This window comes from Eleutherodactylus coqui, chromosome 7, assembly GCF_035609145.1.
Source record: "Eleutherodactylus coqui strain aEleCoq1 chromosome 7, aEleCoq1.hap1, whole genome shotgun sequence".
Lineage (NCBI taxonomy): Eukaryota > Metazoa > Chordata > Amphibia > Anura > Eleutherodactylidae > Eleutherodactylus > Eleutherodactylus coqui.
In genome coordinates, this window is record NC_089843.1 from 57,819,801 (window position 1) to 57,841,057 (window position 21,257).

The window sequence follows — 21,257 nt, forward strand, 5'->3', positions numbered from 1 at the left end:
GTTTATACCGTCCGGTTTGGGAATATGACTCTACTTACCCCATACCTTGTCATTTTTTCCTGGACATCTACGCCCTTTATAAACTATGTAATTGTATGGAATAGTAGAGTTAACCAGTTTTCGCCTCATTCACACTGAGCTATTCCTTTGATCCATCCAGCGTAGTGCTATGACTTTCCTAGCCAAGAAAAGTACCCCTCTCAAAAATATTCTATTATGATACTGCTAAATCTCCTCCTCAAGAGGCACACCTCCGGGGATGTCGGGACGGGTGTTTCCAAAACCCCTGAGAGGAGGTCTGTGACTTCTTAGCTTCTTTATTTTTAAACATAGGAAGCCGGTATAAATACAGAAACAGTCAGGACAGCTGATGAAAACATGAATTGGTTCGGAATCAAGAAAGCCGTACGGCAAGACTGCATTCTAACACCAGTCCTCTTCAATTGTACGCAGAAACGTTCATGAGGCTATACAATTTAGACACAATAGAAATCGGTGGCAGAAATGTCAACAGCCTCCGATATGCAGATGACTCCACTCTACTTGCGGAAAGTGAAAGGACCTGGAGTCCTTTATCCAACGAGTGCAAAAGGAAAGCAAATGCATGGGACTGTACCTCAACGGCAAGAAAACGAAAGTCATGACCGCGGTAAGCAATGGGACAGTGAACATAAAAGTTAACAACGAAGAAGTCGAGTCGGTCCGAGATTTCATCTTCCTTGCATCCCAAATCAATTGCAACGGGCTTTCGGTACCTGAGATTAAGAGACAGATTATACTTGGTAGGAATGCAATGCAAGGAATGGAAACGATCTGGAAAAGCAAGGATATTAGCATTACAACAAAAACCAGACTGTCCAATGCAATCGTCTTTCCCATAGCGACGTATGGCTGTGAAAGTTGGACAGACAGAAGGAAAATTGATGTGTTTGAACTCTGGTGCTGGAGGAGAATGCTACGGATACCTTGGACCGCCATGACCATGAACAAGTTAGTGTTAGATCGCGTCAAACTGAAACTATCACTAAAGGGCAAAATCATCAAACGGCAGCTCTTATTTTGGCCACGTGATGCATGCGAACTCACTGGAAACATTATTGATGCTTGGCAAGGTCAGTGGGAGGAGAAGATCAGGACGACAAAGAACAAGATGGCTGGATACAATCAAGGCCACTGTGAACATGTCAATCACCAAACTGAAAGAAGGAGTGAAAGACAGGAATGCGTGGAGAACATTGACCCATAGAGCGACCGAAGGTCGGATGCAACTGAACGGATAATCATCATAAATACAGATTAGATAACTTGGGACAACCCCTTTTAAAGATGTGACCTACTTTGTATTTAATGACGCTGCATGGTTTTTTGTTTTTCTTTTGTTAATGGCACCACTCTGGGGTACATGTAATGTATATTTAGGGGTTAGGTGAAGAAAGAAAAATATTTTTAACTGTAATAAAAAGGAGTACAAAACCTTCCAACTACTATAAATTGGCCCGGTGCTATGTAAAAATTCTGGATAGATAAGGTTATCTGTATACAATAGAAAAGGAAAAACGCGGAGATGCGGAGAAGTAGTCGCTATGGCTTCTTGAGGAACAAGAACAACTACCTGAGTAGGATAGGACACATGACAAACTGAGGGGGAAAGTGGAAAAGGGAGAGGAGGGGGTTATAACTGACAGACCAAGATCGGCTTTTGTTTTCACAGCATTCACCATGTGGTATAAATGACCTAAGTAACTGGAAACTTTATTCTGCGGGTCTAATCCAAAAACGGTCAGCTCACCTGGAACAGCCGCTCAGCCATAAATGCACGGTGTGCCCAGAGCAAACTTGGACAAGTGAGAAACCCCAGCCCAGCCAGGACTACTCTATAAACCTCCACTTTTATTGAATTCCTTTAAGAACAGAAATCTCCGTGCAGATCTTCATGTCAAAATGGCTAGGCGTTTTGGAATCTAAATCCCATCATCGCGCTGATGCACTTTTGCACAATAACCCTTTTTCTGAAAAATGATTTTGCATTTCTGCCTTCAGACATATAACATTTACTTTTCCATCCGCTGAGCTGTGTGAGGGCTTATATTTTGCAGGCTAACTTGTATTTGGTGTTTTGGGGGGGGGTGAATATAATTTTTGAATCACTGTTTATTGCGTTTGTAGGGAGGCGTAATGGGGGGGGGGGGGGGTGAAGCATTTTGGCTTTTGTCTGTTAAATTAATTTTCACCATATTGCATAAATAATGCGTTCATTTTATCGGTCAAGTCATTATAAATGTGGCGATGCCATTTATTGTTTTGTGTGTTTTTTGTTTTTTTTTTTGTTTTTTTTAAAGGCCCTGTGAGCAAAAGGGCAATTTTTTTATTTTTTGTTTTACTTGTAATGTTCTTTTCACATTTGTTTCACCTTGAACATGCTAGCTTCTGAACACTCCTATACAGCGTTATGCTGCAATGCTTCCCTGTTGCTGTGTATTATCCGTTACTGTACATTTGACAGACTATAGCTATCCATACATGACCAGCCTGGAGGCTGGTATTATACAACTGGTTGTCATGGCAACCCATCGACACCCACTGTGATCACGACAAGGGGGGGCCCTTCCCCTTGGTAACCACTTAGATGCTGCTGTCGTTGGTATTGATCCCGGCATCTTACGGGTTAGAAGTTTTCTTGAGCTTTACTCTTTGTGACCTATCCTCAAGATAGGTCATCAATAGGTAAATTTAATGGGAGCTGCACCTGAAACAAACCCAGGTGACAGCGGGCCTGGCAAACAGCTGATCGGGGATCCTGAGCAATGGACACACGCCATCCAACTATTAGGCCTCATGTCCACGGGGAAAATCAGGCCCGCTACGGATTCTCCATGTAGAATCCGTAGCGGGTCCCTCCTGCCCCGCGGACATAAGGCATAAAAATAAGAATAAACTTACCTCTCGCCCGCTCCAGACCTTCCCTTCGCCGCGGCGTCATCTTCTCTGCGTCGCGGCCCGATCTTCTTTCTTCGGCCCGGCGGATGCGCAGGGCACGTCGGTGACGTGCCCCGCGCATGCGCCTGCCCGAAGAAAAAAGATCCGGCCGTGACGGAGAGAAGATGGGGTCGCGGCGAAGGGAAGAACCGGAGCGGGTGAGTAAATTCTGAATTTTGTCTCCCACGGATCCGGACGGCTTCAATAGGCTTCAATAGAAGCCTGCGGGAGCCGTCCCCGTGGGAGACCCGCACGAAAATGGAGCATGGTCCAGATTTTTTCATGCTCCATTTTTTTTTTTTAAATCACTTTTATTGACCATCCGCGGGTATTTATCTACCCACGGGTGGTCAATGCATCCCTATGGGATGCGGATCCGCGTGCAGGAGAAGAGTTACAATCCGCTACGGATTTTAATTCTTCTTTTGCCCGTGGACATGAGGCCATAATGGCTTATCCTGAGGACAACCCTTTAAATGGCCAGAATTGGTAGTGGTGTCTTCGATCTCAGCCATTGGCATGAGGTGCAAGCTGTTTAATATAGCAAGTACCTGCAAGTGACAGTTTCCATATATTACTATATGAAATATTTATAGCGTTTACTTTTTTTGTATTCCTTTCAGTTCCTTACTTTTCCACTTTGGAATTTTTCTGTTGATCTGTTTTGAGTCTGGTAGACCGGGCTTTGCTTCGACACGTTCTTGCTTCATTTCATTTTGCTCTTGTATACATTTTTAAAAGGCTTCCCTGATTAAATCGCGCTTTTATGCAGGACTTTTCTCCATTGTCTTTGTGACTATAAATGTGCCATTGTTGTGAGCTAAAAATATTACTCTCCAATCAAGTGGCCCTTTTCTGTTTTTGTGTGCTGTCACCTGCCTTTCGATGGGAACCAGTAACATGTCAAGTGCGGAGATTAATTAGGCTGCACGTGCAGGAGCTTTTTACTTTCACCTGTCACAGCTGAGAAAAATGAAACGCGTAATGATGTCCACCGCGGTCTGATCTCCTCCAGCTCCCCAGCCTGGAATTATGAAGTCATGTTTCCTCCTATTGTTTCCAGTAAAGAATACTTAAGTCGTCTCTTCTGCACCAAAGAAGCTTTCCGCTGCACAGCGCAGAGTGCAAGTGTGTTTGCAGTAATGCTTCTGAGAAGCTTGTGCACGGAAAGCCAATATCGGTGTATGTTCGTAGGCTTTTAAAGGATTTATCCTAATGGAACGCAAATAACGGCAGAAGCAGGTTTTGGATGAAGCCTATGGACCTTTTATAATCAAGAAGGAGGGGGAAAAAGGGGCATCGAATGTTTTTGAAGTCCTCCCGAAACATTTTCATTTTGAGATACTTTAAAATTAAGGGGGGGGGGGGCATTGAACAATGTAACGGTGAGAACATAGAGACTCTAATACTCCATAAGCAGGTAGTGCAAAAGTGGCATTTAGGTTTTTTAATATATTAATCCCGTGCCATTGATTTAGCAGCGGGTGGGCAGGCAGATGCCTGCTCAGTGTAGAACCTATTGCCATTTTACACCATTGATAGAGTAGCCTTTCAGAGTCAATGAGCTTCTGTCAATATAAGCTTGTCAACGCTACAACTTCATAGACTTGAGAGGCGGTTTAAGGGGTCAGCCCTTTTCAGGTTTGCTGTGATGCAAATGAACTGTAATGCTTAAACAACTATTGGAATTTTTATGTCTGCTCCTTGTTCTTTTTTTCCTTTTTTTTTTTTTTTTTTTTTTCTCCCTCTCACCCCAACCTCCCCCTTTTTTTTTTCCTCTCTTCCCCCTTCTCTCCTCTTACCCCTTCACAAAGTCATTGACGAGACATTCAGTGCTTTCTAAATTGGAAGTTGCATTGTGCTAAAGACCCAGTACAGATTTACGGAGGGCTGAAAGCAGTTAGATCATGTTCTTTTCATGGTGCGATTAGAATCAAATCGATTTCCCTACAGCCTTCAGCATTCAGATGGCAATTTGAACAAAGCTTGGGGCTAGACAAGGGACAAAACGACTGAACTGAATGTTAATTACACTCCACAGCCTTATTTTCTTTTGATTTGAAGCTGACTGGCAACTAAATTAACACAAAGTGTGACCATAACTGCAGCCCCATTTTCATTTAAAAGGGGAACAGCCTCTAAAAAGACGATCTTTACAAAAAAACAAGCAGGGTCTGCTGATCTTTGTCAGCTCGGGGCACTGTTTCACTTTACAGAAATGCTCAGATAATGAATGTAATAAAAATTTTTTTGAAAAAAGTGACTCATGTCCAAAGTAAACTCTTAGGTTCCCACTCGAACAAACTATCTTCTCCAGTGCCCGGGAGTCCTGTGCTTATTCAGTCTCAATTGCACTCTAATTGGTAATAGTCCTGATTTTTGTGTTTTTATTGCATGCGAATGATAACCGTTCGATTGGACTTAATTGCGTATTAACTTCTGGCACAGGAATATGAATTTTAACTTGTTGAGTTGCAAATCCGAACAAACCATCGATAGAGGTAATGCGGCTTAACCTAAGATTTTGTTTGTCGCCGAATCAATGTGGTGCAGTAACGGGGCATCCTTTCTCATCCCGCGCTGCAGCTGCACCAAGGGCTGAGCTGTCACTTTGCACCTGCAGCTTCTTTTTTTTTTTCGCTTGCTTTCGACACCTGGCATCGTGATTTATCCCCTCCGGCGGTAGACTCCTAGGATGCTCCTGCATCTAAGCAAACCATTGTGCACTGTACTTCAGAAAAGAAAAGAAACTGATCCGGTTTATTAAATGCTCTGTTATCCAAAAAGTGTGACCGTTTCATGGAAATAGATGGTCTTGAAATTAAGTGGGCTTTAGTTGTCGGAATAGCGTTCCAAGAGAAAATTATAGAGTTGGGGACTTGGAGACAAAACTTCATCTTTATTATTTGTCCATCTGTAAGATAAACATAAACTATCAGTTGCCTAAAGCCTTTTTCACACCTGTTCTAATCATTGCAATGGTTTGGCTCCATTGTAGGAGTCGGACAACCAAAAATTATGGAAGTACCGAATCTGGCACTTCACTGACACCAGCAGTGACTGATCGGCCCAATTGGGCCGAATGGGATCAGGTGGAAGTCTACCATGCCACTCAGGATTCTGTGCTGCAGGCTTTAAACAAAGCCGCCGATGCAGTAGTGAACAAAACCTAAGACTACATTGTACATGCTAGTTCGACAATATCACAGGGACCATATCTGGCTCTAAATCGCCATTCAAATCCTTTAGAAGCCGATCATCGTACACTAATATTTGCTTTTTTTGGTACACAAGTTTCTCTGAAGCACTACTACAAACACTTGTGCTTCAAGATTTGTAGAGGATCATATCACTGGTGCAGAAGTGATTTTATTAGAAGGATACATCTACACTGAATGGCTAATTTCTTAGAGAGACCCATAGAGTAGCACGTGGACTTCCTTTTACCTTTCTGACTACATCAGTTCATCATGGTGTCCAATGATGAATATCGGAGGACTTAGGGGTGTGCTAAGAAAACACTTCCCACACCTTTGCCAGTTGGACCTGTTGACACCTGATATGGTTTATCGACTCATGCTGCTTGCGCCAAAATCTGGATTCATCTGACCAAGAGATGTTTTTCCACTGCTTAATGATCTAATTTTTGCTCTCTTGCTGACTGCAGTCTTGTCTTTCTGTTTCTCTTAGTAATGGCACTCAAACTGGGCATCTGTAGTTATAGTCCGTCCATGCTAAGGAATGGCGAGTTGTGTGGTCAGACATGTTTAGTTGCAGCAGTAGTATATATTTCAGCTGCAGTTTGTGCACCACTTTTTCACATCCTTCACCTGACCTTTTATCAGGTTGTTTTTCCTCAGTTGTGCCATTCTTGGTATACTATCCACACAGTTGCATGAGAAAACCCCACAAAGTTGGCAATGAAATCCTGGCCCTGGCTAATCTAGCACTGATGGCCAGCCCCTGTTGGAAGTCGCTCAGATTGCTCAATTTCCTCTATCTAATGTGGATTCATACTGAACTGGTCCGCAGAAAACTTGTCACTTAATTTTATCCTGCACTCTGGAGTCACAGGGCTAATTTCCATACAGGAATGTGTCAACCAAAGAGAAGTTGGTGTTTAAGGGGCTAACCAGGAAGCTGCTGCTGGGAAACACTGAGGTTGGAGCGGAAGCATTGCTCCAACCCCTGTGTAGTGGCCAGTGGTTGTAAGTGCAAGCTCAGCTCTCATTGAAATCAGTGGGAGCTGCCTGCTGTAATTGAAGGCCCAGCCCCCACTGATTTCAATAAGAGCTGTACTTGCAATTACAAGCGCCGGCCACTACACTGAGGTCGGAACAGTGCTTCTGCTCCCACCCCAATGTATCCTGGCGGCTGCTTCTTGGATAATCCCTTTTAAGAAAATGGCCATTCAGTCTATGCACTCAAATACTCTATGTACTCTAATTCTTTAAGAGGTACATTGTCCCTAGGTTAGCACTGTACTGGCAGAATAAGTTTGGCTTTGAGCAGCACATAGTCCATAATGCTTAGGCTATTAAAACTCTTGTTTTTTTACATTTGTGACAGAAGACCTTTTTTTTAAAGATATTAAAAGTTTAAAAGTATTGCAGTTGACTCAACTGTACACCAAACCTCTGAAGCAGGGTAAACGCCATGACATTTACTACTGAAATTCTTGTATTTTCTCTTAAAATCCACATCTGTTTGACCATCCATAATCCTCAGGATTATATGTGACATTAGTTGCAGTGGCTCCTAAAATGTAGACCACAATCTTTTTAAGTGCATTTACTCTATCAGCGAGTCCCTCCATCTTTTGTTCAAAAACTGGTAAACATTCCTCAACACAGGGTCAACTAAACACAAGAATGGGGTAGCGAATATATCTATAAACTTGCCACTAGCATCTAAATTTTCTTATTAGAAGGCCACAAAAATGTTCCTAAAGCTTTGCTATCTTTTTGGATAGCCATGGACTTTCCTTCAGTTTGATTTATTCTATTACTCTGACCTTTTTATAGCTTTCTCTTAAGATTCGGTGTTAGGACTAGTTGTGTTCTGCAGCCATTTACAGATGTCAGCTGCTGATTGTTACCCTTAAATTACTTTCTTACATGTTTGTGCTCTGGACACTAAATATGGGAAAAAAAGGAAAATTTTGGAAACGTTTGTTCCATTCATTGTGAATTTTGTAAGGTATAGACTCGGTTCACACATTTGACTCTAGAACATTTTGCTTGCGTTCATAACTTTTCTTGCCTCCCTCCCTATTATGGCTCAGGGTTTTTGAAGGGCAAATATAAATGTTAAAATATCACACAACCTAAAAGGATAACATTAAATAATGTAATGTAGCTAAATCCGCCTGCACACAGGCGGAATTTGCATTGCAGAATCCTCCGGATTGTTCAGCAAGTGTCGCCCATAGCATGCTGTGGCAAAACGCAATTTCCTCTACACAAGTGGAAATCTATTTGCGTTTCCAGATCCCCCCCCCCCCCCCCCCCCCACTTGTGGAGGAGAAACCGCAGCATGCTCCATTTATGTGCAAATTCCGCACGGAAGGCTTGGAAGCTGTCCGATCTACGACCCTTCCACAGTGACATTGCGGAAAGATCGCGGATTCAGCGTCGTCACGTAGTGACGCCGCCGGAAAAGCCGGGATTTAAAAAAAAAAAACTGTACTGCACATGTCCGGCAGCTCACCGTGTGGACCATCCGCAGTACAGCCGGAGAAAGAGAAGGCCAGTAGGTGCGGATGCTGCCTGGGCACAGTGCCAGATTGAATATTGCCGAAAGACTTTAGTCTGTTGCTCCTTGGCATAATGCAGTCACCAGCAGCAAAGTATTCTGATTCCACTCCAAGCAGAGAAACCAATGGCTTGTTAATGAACACCTTGTAGGCCGCTGTATATGCTGTACACAGGAGACCATCTAGGCAGACCGTTCGCTTCAGTTATGTTTTTAGAACTTTAACTAGTCACTCTTTAGCTATTGACTAGAGATGAGTGAGCATGCTTGGTTAGGGAAATTACTCGAGCGAGTAACTGCCTGCTCATCCGAAAAGATTCAGGGGGCGGCGGGGGGAGAGAGATCTCTCCCCCGCCCCCGAATCTTTTCGGACGAGCAGGCAGTTACTCGAAAATGCTAATGCTCGCTAGAGTGATTTCCCTAACCGAGCATGCTCGCTCATCTCTACTACTGACATCTATATATCAGTTCATTAGCTAAAGTGTAGAAATAAAGTTCAATATCTGTGAATTAAAACTGTCATTCTCTAAAATTTTTCTTTTAATGTCTAATCTCTTGACGATGTGACATATTTGTATGTCACGTGCACATGGAGAGTATGGAGTACACTTAGTAGTGTGTGGGGAGTATGCCTGGCTACGTTATACAGCTGACATTCTCCTGCAATGACCAGGTTCGAAGACTCCTCCAATTCTGGCCATTGAAGCGATTAGAGAAGGGGCCGCCTCTTTCGCCCAATCAACAACCACACAATGTGATCGCGTTGTGGCAAGCGGTTGTCATAGCAGCCCAAGGCCTAACAAAGGCCTTTGATCAAGTATGATCAAGTCTCGTTGTGGCTATGTCAGCAGTAAAATAAAGTTGACTGTTGAAAGGCAGGGATGGAAAAAAAAAGGCCCTGGCATCATGAGGTTAAACAATGTATGTGAATGTCAAAATCCAAAATAATGCTTTAAGAAAACACTTTTTATTCCCCGGCAAAACCCTTCCTACAGCATTTTTTGCAAAAACATTTTATTTATGGCTGCTACAATGCAAGAGGCAAAACCGAATTTATTGGGTCTTCAAAGCTGATTGGGTCTTTCTGTTCTGGAAATCTGCAGTGGTCTGAGATCAGACCTCACTAATGAGCTTTTCTAACATGTATCTGTGATTTAGGAGGCCATCTGGATTGGATAAGTCAATAAAGTACAAACATTTGCATGCATACAAGATTTTCCAGGCCAGTGGCTTAAAATATATGAAACAATCTGTGTTCCATCTTCTCTTCATTTTGACTGTGGTCTCATATAAGGGTTGGATGACAGGATGGTTTTTGTTTATACGCTGACTTGCCAAGTCATGGGATAGCAGAATGTAAATTGATTATGAAGTGGCGTTACATCGGGGGATGGCTTAGGAACGCCCACACTTGTATAAGTTGTAAGGTGTTATCTTGTGAGTGAGGTTGAAGTCTGCCCAGCGTGCTGATTGCAAGGCAACTTGCAATTATTGGAGTTCACATGAGGCCTGTTAGTGGGTGCCAGACGGATGGGACATTCCATTTTTGAAGTTGTGCGGACATTTAACATTTCTCGATCCATGGTATCACGTGTAACTTGTTAAATTGATGCCATGTCGAGTTGCTTCACTTTGTTGGGCCAGAGGGGATCCTACACGATATTTGTTCCTGTCCCATGACTTTTAACATGTTGGTGTACGATATAAAGACATACCACAATCTTTTAGATTAGATCTGACTATGGACCTTTCCTCCAGACAGGTGAACAATATCTGATAGAAGGGGGTCTGCTGCACGGGACCCCTACTGATCAGCCCTTTTGTATATGCGGAGGGCTATTTGGTGAGCACCATAGCCACTTGTTATGCCAGTGTCGATGATCTCATTTATCGCGGTCATTAGTGCAAGTATAGCCCAATTCAAGTGATTGAGTTGCTATACCATACGTCGTTATGAAATTTATGGTGCTATGCTGGGGATGCAGTTGAGGCTACAATGCTCACTTGAGAACGTTGGGGGGTTCTGGGCAGACATTCTGATATTGATGACCTGTCCTAAGGATAAGTCATTGATGCCCTTAGTGCTGTAAAATACATTTTAACCAAGGATTTGTTTTTTAGAATTTCAGTAAACTACATTGACTTATATTGAAGTCCATCAGGGTTCTAGTGTTTTTGATGAGAATATTGCTGCAAATAAAATGTGGGGAAAAAAGCCGCTAATATGAATAGAAATCGCTAAAAGCTGCCATACTCGCTGGTACAAAGACCCATAAACAGTTACAAATGCCAACACTCCCAGCCACTTGCAGAAAGGCAAAGTGCTATATGGGGAAGGTAGCAAAATACTGATGAGCACCCACGCCTACCACATATTGGTGGGGGGGGGGGGGGGGGGCTGCCTAATATTGCACACAGATAAAACTTGCATAGTGTGCCAGACAGGTTACATATTTGGCTGTACCCATACTATTTAGATCAGGTGGGCTGCCCCACTCACTTATAAATGTACTCCACAAAGCACTTAACCCCCTAGGCCCTCCCAGCATCTTGAGGCCAAACTGATCCTGAAAATAAATGGGTTATTAGAGATGAGCGAGCGTACTCGCTAAGGCAAACTACTCAAGCGAGTAGTGCCTTATGCGAGTACCTGCCCGCTCGTCTCTAAAGATTCGGCGGGGGGGATCTCGCTCCTCCCCGCTCACTCCCGCAACTCACCGCTCTCCCCCACCGGCAGCCGAATCTTTAGAGACGAGCGGGCAGGTACTCGCATAAGGCACTACTTGCTCGAGTAGTTTGCCTTAGCGAGGATACTCGCTCATCTCTAGTTATGTTGGCTAACCTTCACAAGCTTGTAACTCCTGTCAAGGGTCCTCTTGTCTTGGGAGTCCCTGCACTAACGTTGCAAAAAATCCACTGACAAAGGGATCAATTTGTACAAAAATCACTGAAAACGGACCTACTTACTGATATTTGTGTGCGTATAATGCTAAGCAGCCACCCTCTCTCAATGCATAGTAGGCATGTCAATGATAGTTCATCAGTATTTTGCAGCAATCCTACCTCTTTCACATGGCATTTCACCTTTGTGCATGCTGCTGGGTCTTGGTGTTTTGTACCTGCTGATTTGTCGGCCTCAGTAAGTATGGCCGTTCTCAGTGATGTTTGTATGAATTGAACTCTTCCTCAGTGGATTTTTAGTAATGAGAACAGAGCATTAATTACTGATCTTAAAACAGTGCGTTGAAAAGAAATTTCCGTTGACTTAAAGAAAATTGTATCTTACACGGATACGATTATTCTACTGTTCGTGTTGTTACCCAAAATGTCAGTATGTAAACAATTAAGGGCATATTTATGAGCTAATCAGATACTGTTAAGTTGTTTTGAGTGAATCCTTGGCTCCCCCCTGGAAGTCTGTCCATTACGGTTTGAGTTACTAGTTAACAGCCTCCCTTTGATAACAGTATAGACCACCCCAGACTCGGTCACCGTCCCATAGCTTGAATTGTCTCCTGCAATAAACAGCTGCAATGTGTATGTGTTTTTTCTTTTTTCTTTTTCTTTCTTTATCCCCCTTAAGCTACCCAAGGGTAAAATTGTCCCTCATTTGTCTTCCAGACACGAAGATCGATTGAGAAGTTATTGGAATGGGAAAACAATAGGTTATACCACAAGGTGAGTACCGCAGGGAGCAACTTCGCAGTGTTGAAGTCTGAATTGCACAGTATGGAAACAGATGCTTTTGTTAAGCAAAAAATATGAAAGGTGGATAAATGGCCTAATGTGTGTGCTGCAGTCCAACGGAGCTCATTTTTCTTCTTTTACTATCCCTCTCTTCCAGCTGTGCTTGCACTGGAGACTGAGCAAAAGGAAATGTGAAACCAATAACATGATGGAATATGTAAGTTAAAGGGCTGTTTTGTGAGTCTCTCTATTAAATGATCATTTATTTTGCCTCTGATCTTATTCTTTTCGCGATTATTAATCAGTAAAGGTGTCAAGAGCTTAATCAGCCGAGCGGAAGGATTTTCTACGGTCCACAATTGCACAGAGTCATGCATAGGGCTGATTTATAAAGTTATGAAGGGAGCGCAGACAAGTCTTCACCGCGCCGTGGAGAAAAATAATAAATTAATTGCTGAAATAAAGTAGCTCAGGCGTGCATTGATGGGGTGTGAAATTTTCGATTCTGTAAGAAAGATAAGCACATCTTTTGGTGCACAGCAAGTCTGAAGCTTGATTAGCATTATACTAAATAGCCATATTCAAGTTCACTCTCATAGGATAATTCATCACAGGCATAAAGACCTTCCTGTCCCTTTTTATGGTTATTTTCTGAAACCAAATATTTCTCGATCTTTTGTCTTTTGTAAACCGGCCTGTTTTCTGGTTTATTACGGGTTAAAGTATTGTTGACAGCCCAATTTTAACTTATTTTTTTTTATTTTTAGTAGAAGTTTTTATTTTATTCTTTTATGTATATATTAATCTGTATATCAAAAAAGAATAATTTAGATTTTATTTTAAAAAAGTCTTAAATTCATAATGTAAATTTTAATTCTTTAAGTAAATGTAAATCATTTTTAAAATAGAAGTATTGTAAATTAAATTTTATATATTGCAAAATCTAATTTATCTAAAGTGTAAATTCTTTTAAAATCTAAATTATAAGTAAATGATCTTTTCAGTGTAAATTGTAATTTCACAGTAAATCTAAATTATAGGCTCATGTTAAAATGTAAGTCTTATATTACACAAGTTAGATTACAGTAGCAAATTAAATTCTAATCTAAAAATAGAAATTCATTTAATTGAAATTAATTTAATTGAAACATAAAAATGTATCTAAAAAACTATCCTTTTCTGTTTTTGTGATTTGTCTCCATCACTTACGCCATAGTTATGCTTGATTTTTAATCTATTTGTTTAGAATATGGCTAAAAAAAATGATAGAAATATTTTTAAAAAACTTACTTTCACCTGCTAAACTATATCTTTTTTATTGAGTTGATCATTAAATCTGTAGTGGTTGGATTTAACTCTTGTATTCCATGTTATAATTAATTACCCTCCTGAAGTGAATCAATATTCATAAGGGAAAATCTACAATAGACCCTTGACACTAGGCCATTAATTAGTTGTAAAAGGCCATGATTAGCAGTAAGGCATACTTTCATTGTGAAGGTGCTATCAAAGGAATTGTCCCTTTTTTTGTTTTGCGATCTAAATGTGATGAACTGTATTACTTAGATCATCAGTTAATAATTAGCCGGTGGTTACTTTAACAGATTTAGTGACCTCTCAACCATATGTTTGTATGCCTCCTTTTCATAGCTTTCTCTGTTGTTGTTTATTACTCTAAAACTCCTGCTGTGTTGGCATCATCTAATAGACTTGGGACTCGAAAGATACTTTTTGTTTGCTTGATTTGGCCTCTTTCTTTTGCCTTTTGTTTTCCATGAAATTCATTGTCCTGTAGCTTTTAAAGGGGTTGTCCCGAGGCAGCAAGTGGGTCTATACACTTCTGTATGGCCATAATAATGCACTTTGTAATGTACATTGTGCATTAATTATGAGCCATACAGAAGTTATAAAAAGTTTTATACTTACCTGCTCCGTTGCTGGCGTCCTCGTCTCCATGGAGCCGACTAATTTTTGGCCTCCGATGGCCAAATTAGCCGCGCTTGCGCAGTCCGGGTCTTCAGCTTTCTTCTATGGAGCCGCTCGTGCCAGAGAGGGGCTCCGTGTAGCTCCGCCCCGTCACGTGCCGATTCCAGCCAATCAGGAGGCTGGAATCGGCAGTGGACCGCACAGAAGAGCTGCGGTCCACGAAGGTAGAAGATCCCGGCGGCCATCTTCAGCGGTAAGTATTGAAGTCACCGGACCGCCGGGATTCAGGTAAGCGCTGTGCGGGTGGTTTTTTTAACCCCTGCATCGGGGTTGTCTCGCGCCGAACGGGGGGGGGGGTTAAAAAAAAAAAAACCCGTTTCGGCGCGGGACATCTCCTTTAAGTGGGGGTAATAAATGTCACAGTTTTGTATCGATGATGAAGCAGAAAGTTGACCGTTTCTTCTTCTTTTCGCAGGTCATCTTGATAGAATTTTTACCAAAGACTCCAATTTTTCGACCAGATTAGCAGTCTTTTTTTCCCATGTTTTTTTTCTTTCTAGTGTTTTTGTTTATTTTTTTCATTTCCACAAGGACTTATTCAACTTAACCTGTATTTCCGATGGTGCCTTGCTTGGTATTTTCCCAGTGGTGACATAGCAAAGGTTCTACTGAATCTTGTGGTTTGTTCCTTATTTTAAGGAATATAATTTTTTTTTTTGAATTCCTCAAAAACACTACTTCCGTCAGTTTAACACTTATGTGCTTTTAGCGTTTTACCAGTACGAAAAATAATTCAGTGACTATCTTTTCACATTAATATAGAGTTCATTTCCCATATACAATATTCATAGGCTTTCATTTTTGTAGATTTCACAGTGGTTATGTGGGTGATTTTTATTTATTTTTTCCCTCCCCACGTTTTTGTTCTTCCTTCTCTTCCCATGTCACACTTTTGGGAACCAAGATTTCATTGCACCATTAGGAATCCCTGTCTGCCTATGATGATGATCCTATCAGCTGGCTCTGATAAGGATGTCCTGGGGGGAAAAAAAAGTTGTAGTTGATGCATTCTAGACTAATCTAGAATGTGGAAACTGTGCATGATGCATATTGCTGGAGCTCAGGACCATGCAGTTCTGGTCTTAATTCTGGATTAGGAAACTTTCCCACTTACTGTTTTGATTGCCTGTACAAAGTTGTAATGTTATGTATTCTTAATTACCTCTCCTCGTCTTCCTGTGTTACCCACTTATTTGGCTGCATCTCACATGCAAGCTTTATTTAATTGCTTACATGTATCTTTTTGGTTAGCAAGCTCGGAGTGAATCCTGGAACATGCTCCTTGTCACATAATAAACTCCGTACGCATAATAATTTCATTGTTTTTAATTTATCGTGAATAATATGCCTTTTTTTTTTACTTGGGTGTTGTCTGAACATCCTTATATGCTAAAACTAGTTAAAAATGTTAAAAAACCTGTGGTATAGGATACATAGCATTTAAAATTCACATACTTTATTTAAAAGGATAAACAATCTTTTTTTTTTTTTTTTACCACTGCTCTATTTAAAATGGAAAGCTACTTTACTACCACTATTTTAAAAAAAAATCACTTTCATCTTAGATTCCTCATAGAATGTCATCACGAGAACTCGTTCTCATTCACATATATATTCGTATGTGGTACATTTATCTAACGTTGGTGTCATGATCCCCCGCCCCCCCCCCCCCCCCCCCCCATCGCCACCCTTTAGATATCTTATAACTTGCTATAAGTTTTTGTTTTTTCTTATTTTTACACTTTTGTTTTTCTTTCAAACTAATCTGACTATTAACGGATGTAGAGCCAGCACTAACAGAGTGGGTGGAATGAAGCTGTATAGATGAAGCGTTTCCTAACATGTTCCCTTTATAACATTTTTGCTCCGTTTTGTTAATATTTTTCTTTCCTCCTTTTTGGGTGCAAAACCACTGCTGGCAACGGAGTGCACCATTTATTTTAATCAAGAAAGATCGGTTGTACAATTTATCAGATGCCCATATGTTGCTGTAAGATGCTTGGCTTTAGTTATGTTTTGCCATTTGTACACTATTAAAATGAAAAAATATAACTATTGAAAAATGTTTGAATTGTATTTTTTTTATTTTACAAACACTTTTTTTGAATTTATTAAAAATAAAGTTGAGTCCCACATGAGGGGATAATTGACTGTTATATAATAATAAACTTTATTTGTATAGCGCCAACATATTCCGCAGCGCTTACATAGACTGGGAATACAGAAAGACAAAATACAAAAATTACAGAACCATGGTTACATAGTAATCAGTTGATGGAAACAATAGGGGTGAGGGTCCTGCTCTAACGAGCTTACATACTACAAATAATGGGGTGATACAGAAGGGAAAGGGCCTGGAGATGTGCACAGTATGGCGAGGTGGAGAGTGAGCGATGTTATACACATAGACAATGGTCAGACATTTAGCTGTGTGACGGCAGAAACGGTATGGCTAGCAGGGATTGCAGTCAATAGGTCAGGGAGCATGTTATCAGGCGGAGTACAGAGGGGTTTGTTTAGGGAATGCGGTACGCCTCCCTGAAGAGGTGCGTTTTAGAGCACGCCTGAAGTTCTGCAAGTCATGGATTGCTCGGGTAGCCTTTGGTAGTGCGTTCCAGAGGACCGGTGCTGCTCTGGAGAAGTCTTGGAGGCGGGAATGAGAAGTTCGAATTAAGCCCAGACTGGGTGATGGATTGAGATGAGGGAGGCAATATAGGGTGGTGCTGCACTGTGGAGGGCTTTGTGGATGAAGGTAGCGAGTTTAAATTGAATTCTGTATTTAACAGGCAGCCAGTGCAGTGACTGGCACAGGGCAGAAGCGTCCGAGTAGCGGCTGGACAGGAAGATGAGCCTGGCTGCCGCATTCAGGATGGATTGGAGAGTGTAGAGTCTGGTGCAGGAGAGGCCGATCAGCAACGAGTTGCAATAATCGAGTCGGGAGTTGATGAGGGCAACAGTAAGCGTTTTTAACGTGTCCACAGTGAGAAAAGAGCAGTTTCTTGCGATGTTCTTGAGGTGCAGCTGACCTGTTCGGGCGAGAGATTGGACGTAGGGGGTAAATGATAGATCAGAGTCGAATATGACCCCAAGGCAGCGGGCATGTTGTCTAGGAGTTATGGTAGCGCCACACACTGAGATGGAGATGTCAGGATGAGGTCTGTTAGTGGAGGGTGGAAATACCAGTAAGTCAGTTTTAGAGAGGTTTAGTTTTAGGTAGAGAGAGGACATAGTGTTAGAGACAGCGGACAGTCGGTGATGTTTTGGAGGAAAGGTGCAGAGATGTTATGGGAAGAGGTGTATAGCTAAGTGTCGTCAGCATACAGGTGCTATTGGAGGCCAAATCTCCTGATGGTTTGTCCAAAAGGGGCTGTGTAGATAGAGAAAAGAAGGGGGCCGAGGACCGAGCCCTGGGGGAACCCAACAGCAAGGGGAAGAGGAGGGGAGGTAGAGCCAGTAAAGGAGACACTGAAAGAGCGGTCAGATAGGTAGGAGGAGAACCAGGAGAGAGCAGTGTCCTTTAGGCCAATGGAGTGAAGCATACTAAGGAGGAGTTTGTCGTCAACAGTGTCAAATACTGCGGAAAGGTTGAGGAGGATCAGTAGGGAGTAGAGATGAGCGAATCTACTTGTTTTGAGTATTTACTCGATCGAGCACCGCGATTTTTGAGTACTTCAGTACTCGGGTGAAATGATTTGGGGGGCGGGGGGAGGCGTGGCAGCGCGGGGGGTAACAGGGGGGAGCCCTCTCTCTCCCACTCCCCGCTGCAACCCCCCACTCACCCATGGTGCCCCCCGAATCTTCTCGCCCGAGTACGGAAGTACTCGAAAATCGCAGTGCTCGGGCGAAAAAGGGGCGTGGCCAAGTAGGCTCTCTCATCTCTAGTCGGGAGTAATTGCCCCTCGATTTGGCTGTCAGTAGGTCATTGGATACCCTTGTAAGGGCAGTTTCTGTCAAATGTTGAGGTCGGAAGGGAGACTGTAGGGGGTCTAGGAGAGAGTGCTCTGATAGCTTACAAGGCGGGAGTAAACCAGGCGTTCTAGTAGTTTGGAGATGAAAGGGATCATATATATATATATATATATTTTTTTTTTATATAAATATTAAAAAAAAAATTTTGAACTGTGAAATGACTGCACAGAGTATAGAATCCCAGGAGGGATAGGGATAGCAATGAGATAACAAACTAGAAAATATGGGTTACATCAGAGGACCCCCCCCCCCCCAAAAAAAAAAGATAAAAAAAGAATTCTAGGAACCATTTTGAACAGTTTTGCCAACATGGTTTGTAGGAGTGATATGCATTATGTAGCCAAAGTACGAGAGGCTGCTGATAAGTCTTTGGCCTTTCCCAGAAAGAAACGAGATGGGAAGATGAACCTTTACATTTATTCTACATACTCTCCACTGATGTCAACACACTACTTACATCAGCATTCCAAGTTCTGCAAGCCTTGCAAAAAGGATTCCGGTTGTGCCTCAAACCAGTCATCCGTAGCAGCCATGTCATCAGAAATGATGTGAAATTTGGTCCCCTTGAGGCGTTTCTTCAGGTTTGGAAACAGATGATAGTCGGAGGGAGCTAGATCTGGTGAATAAGGTGGGTGGTCAACTAACTGGAAGCCTAGCTCCACTAGTTTTGCTGCGCCTTTTGGCCTTCTGCCTTCAATTGCTCCAAAAGTTCAATGTAATACCTTGCATTGATGGTGGAACCATTTTGAAGGTAGTCCACTAGCAGCACGTCCTCCTTATCCCAGAACACAGACGCCATCACCTTAGTGGCCGATTTTGCACCCTGAACTTCTTTGGGCGAGGAGAACCACTGTGCCTCCACTCTTTTGACTGCTCCTTGGTTTCAGCGTCATACAAATAAATCCAGGTCTCATCCATAGTAGCCAGTCGATCCAGGAAGTTCTTATCAGTCCGGAAACGCTGACAAATGGGCCGGGAAGTTTTCACTCACATGCTTTTCTGATCTGTTGTCAAAATGTTCATGGATAATGACACAAACACGTTCACAAGAAATCCCCATGATGTCTGCTCTTCCTTTAGCTGAAATTCACCGATTTCTCTAGTATGAGGTTGTGCACAGCATCGATGATCTCCGGAACAACAACCTCCCTTGGTCGGCCAGGACGTTCCTCATCATTGGTGCTGAAGTGGCCTGTTTTAAATTTGGCAACCCAGTTCTTAACTGTAGAATATGAAGGGCATTGATCCCCTAATGTCTGCGACATATTACCATGAATATCCTTCGTGGACTTTCCTTGCAAAAACAAGATTATCACTCCTCTGCTCTTATTTGCTGTGAATATCGTCTTAGACGCCGCCATTTTGTTTTCCCACGTGCCTAGATCACTGTTGCCATTAGCTACAAACACAAAATTTTGAAAACCTATATTAGGCACATAAGGCTTTCATGTGAAGTAACATTTGTTACCATAGAAACAAAAAAAGGACACAAAGCCAATGACTTAGCAGCCCCTCGTATACTCACACAAGTCAGTTTCTCAGCATCATTCCTATGTGGTGGATCCTACTACATATGCACTTCAGAGGAGGATGCATACATTTCTATCACAGTTACTGGTGGTGGTCACACAGTTATAAAGGAGGAGATCACAGCTCATCATTTTAAGTGCATACATATGGTCTGTAGCTTATTTAGGCGAATACAGAATGTAATGGCAGTGGTGCAGTCTCTGAGTGAATCAGCATCAAGATGGTGGCTGATAAGCATCAGGCTAGAGACAACACTGCATGGATGTGACTGCAATATTCAGAGGAGATCTCTAGACTGTGACAGGCAATTAGATGAGGGGGTGCAGGAATGGAAAAATTACCAGAGTGGTCCTTTAAGAAAATTGTCTAGAGGACAGAAAAGTATATTGAAAACCACCTACACTACCCTATCAAATGCCCTGTATTCTAGAGCCATTAAGGTGGCCCCGGAAGATCCTGCAGCAAATGCATGCCATGCTGCTCATTGCTCACTATTTCTGCAACCAATCACTGCCGTCAGCAGTTACGTGCTGTTCTAGTAGACGTGACCGCTGAATGCAGTGATTGGTTGCAGCAGTCATGTGCACAATAAAGGGCATGTCACCAATTCAGGAACTTCTATTTCCATACCACCAGGGACTACACGGGCAGCAGCATGTAGTGCTGATCATTTAAAAGGAGAGTATAGGTGTGTGGGTTTTAGTTTGTTTTTTTTTTAAGTTGGAGAGTCCCTTTAATTAAGCATTGAATGACACTTTAGTTCTCACGTAATGGGGTTCAAACAAAAGCATTAGAACGTTAACTATTAAAGGAGCGAATTGACTTTTGGATGGTTTTAAAAGTGACCTGTCATGAGGTCAAGCTCCGTTAGATGAAGGGCACATCCACAAGATGGATTTTGTCATAGAATGCACGTAAAAACCATGTTTTATGCATTGTGGTGTTACCTATAGAAATCCCTGTTGTAGTTTATACAGAACTCATGAATTCTGTTAATGTACCTTAAGGCAGAGCACAGATTGTGTAAAAACATCATAAAAGTGAACCCCCAGAATGCCAGTTGGTGAATGGAAACTGACTCTTTATTAAAGGGCTTGCCTGAGTTATTTCTTCTATATAGTTTTGGACCCACTGTGCCCAACACTATGTAAAGGTAAGAGACTCACCATGGCACTGGCTCTATGGCATCTGACTGGTGATGTCACCCAGACAGTAGGTCTAGTGACATCCCATAAACCTTTTTACATGGGCTTCTAATGTAGAAGCCCCCAGTAGGTTTTTGAAACGTCGCTGACTACATCCCCATTGGACCTTCTATTGGTTGCAGCGTTCATGTGGGTAAACGATCCACATGA

The 21,257-nt window shown here is 42.2% G+C and overlaps 1 protein-coding gene across 1 annotated transcript in view; it reads left to right on the forward strand.

Annotated features, from left to right (window-relative positions):
• CHIC2 (cysteine rich hydrophobic domain 2) overlaps positions 1-16,468 on the forward strand; it is a 33,225-nt gene extending 16,757 nt beyond the window's left edge. Inside the window, exons 4-6 of the mRNA XM_066573076.1 lie at positions 12,352-12,408; positions 12,575-12,634; positions 14,819-16,468. Coding sequence (XP_066429173.1) covers positions 12,352-12,408; positions 12,575-12,634; positions 14,819-14,869 — 168 coding nt within the window. The 3' untranslated portion in view covers positions 14,870-16,468. The remainder of the gene's footprint in view (positions 1-12,351; positions 12,409-12,574; positions 12,635-14,818) is intronic.
• Positions 16,469-21,257: the final 4,789 nt, after the last annotated feature.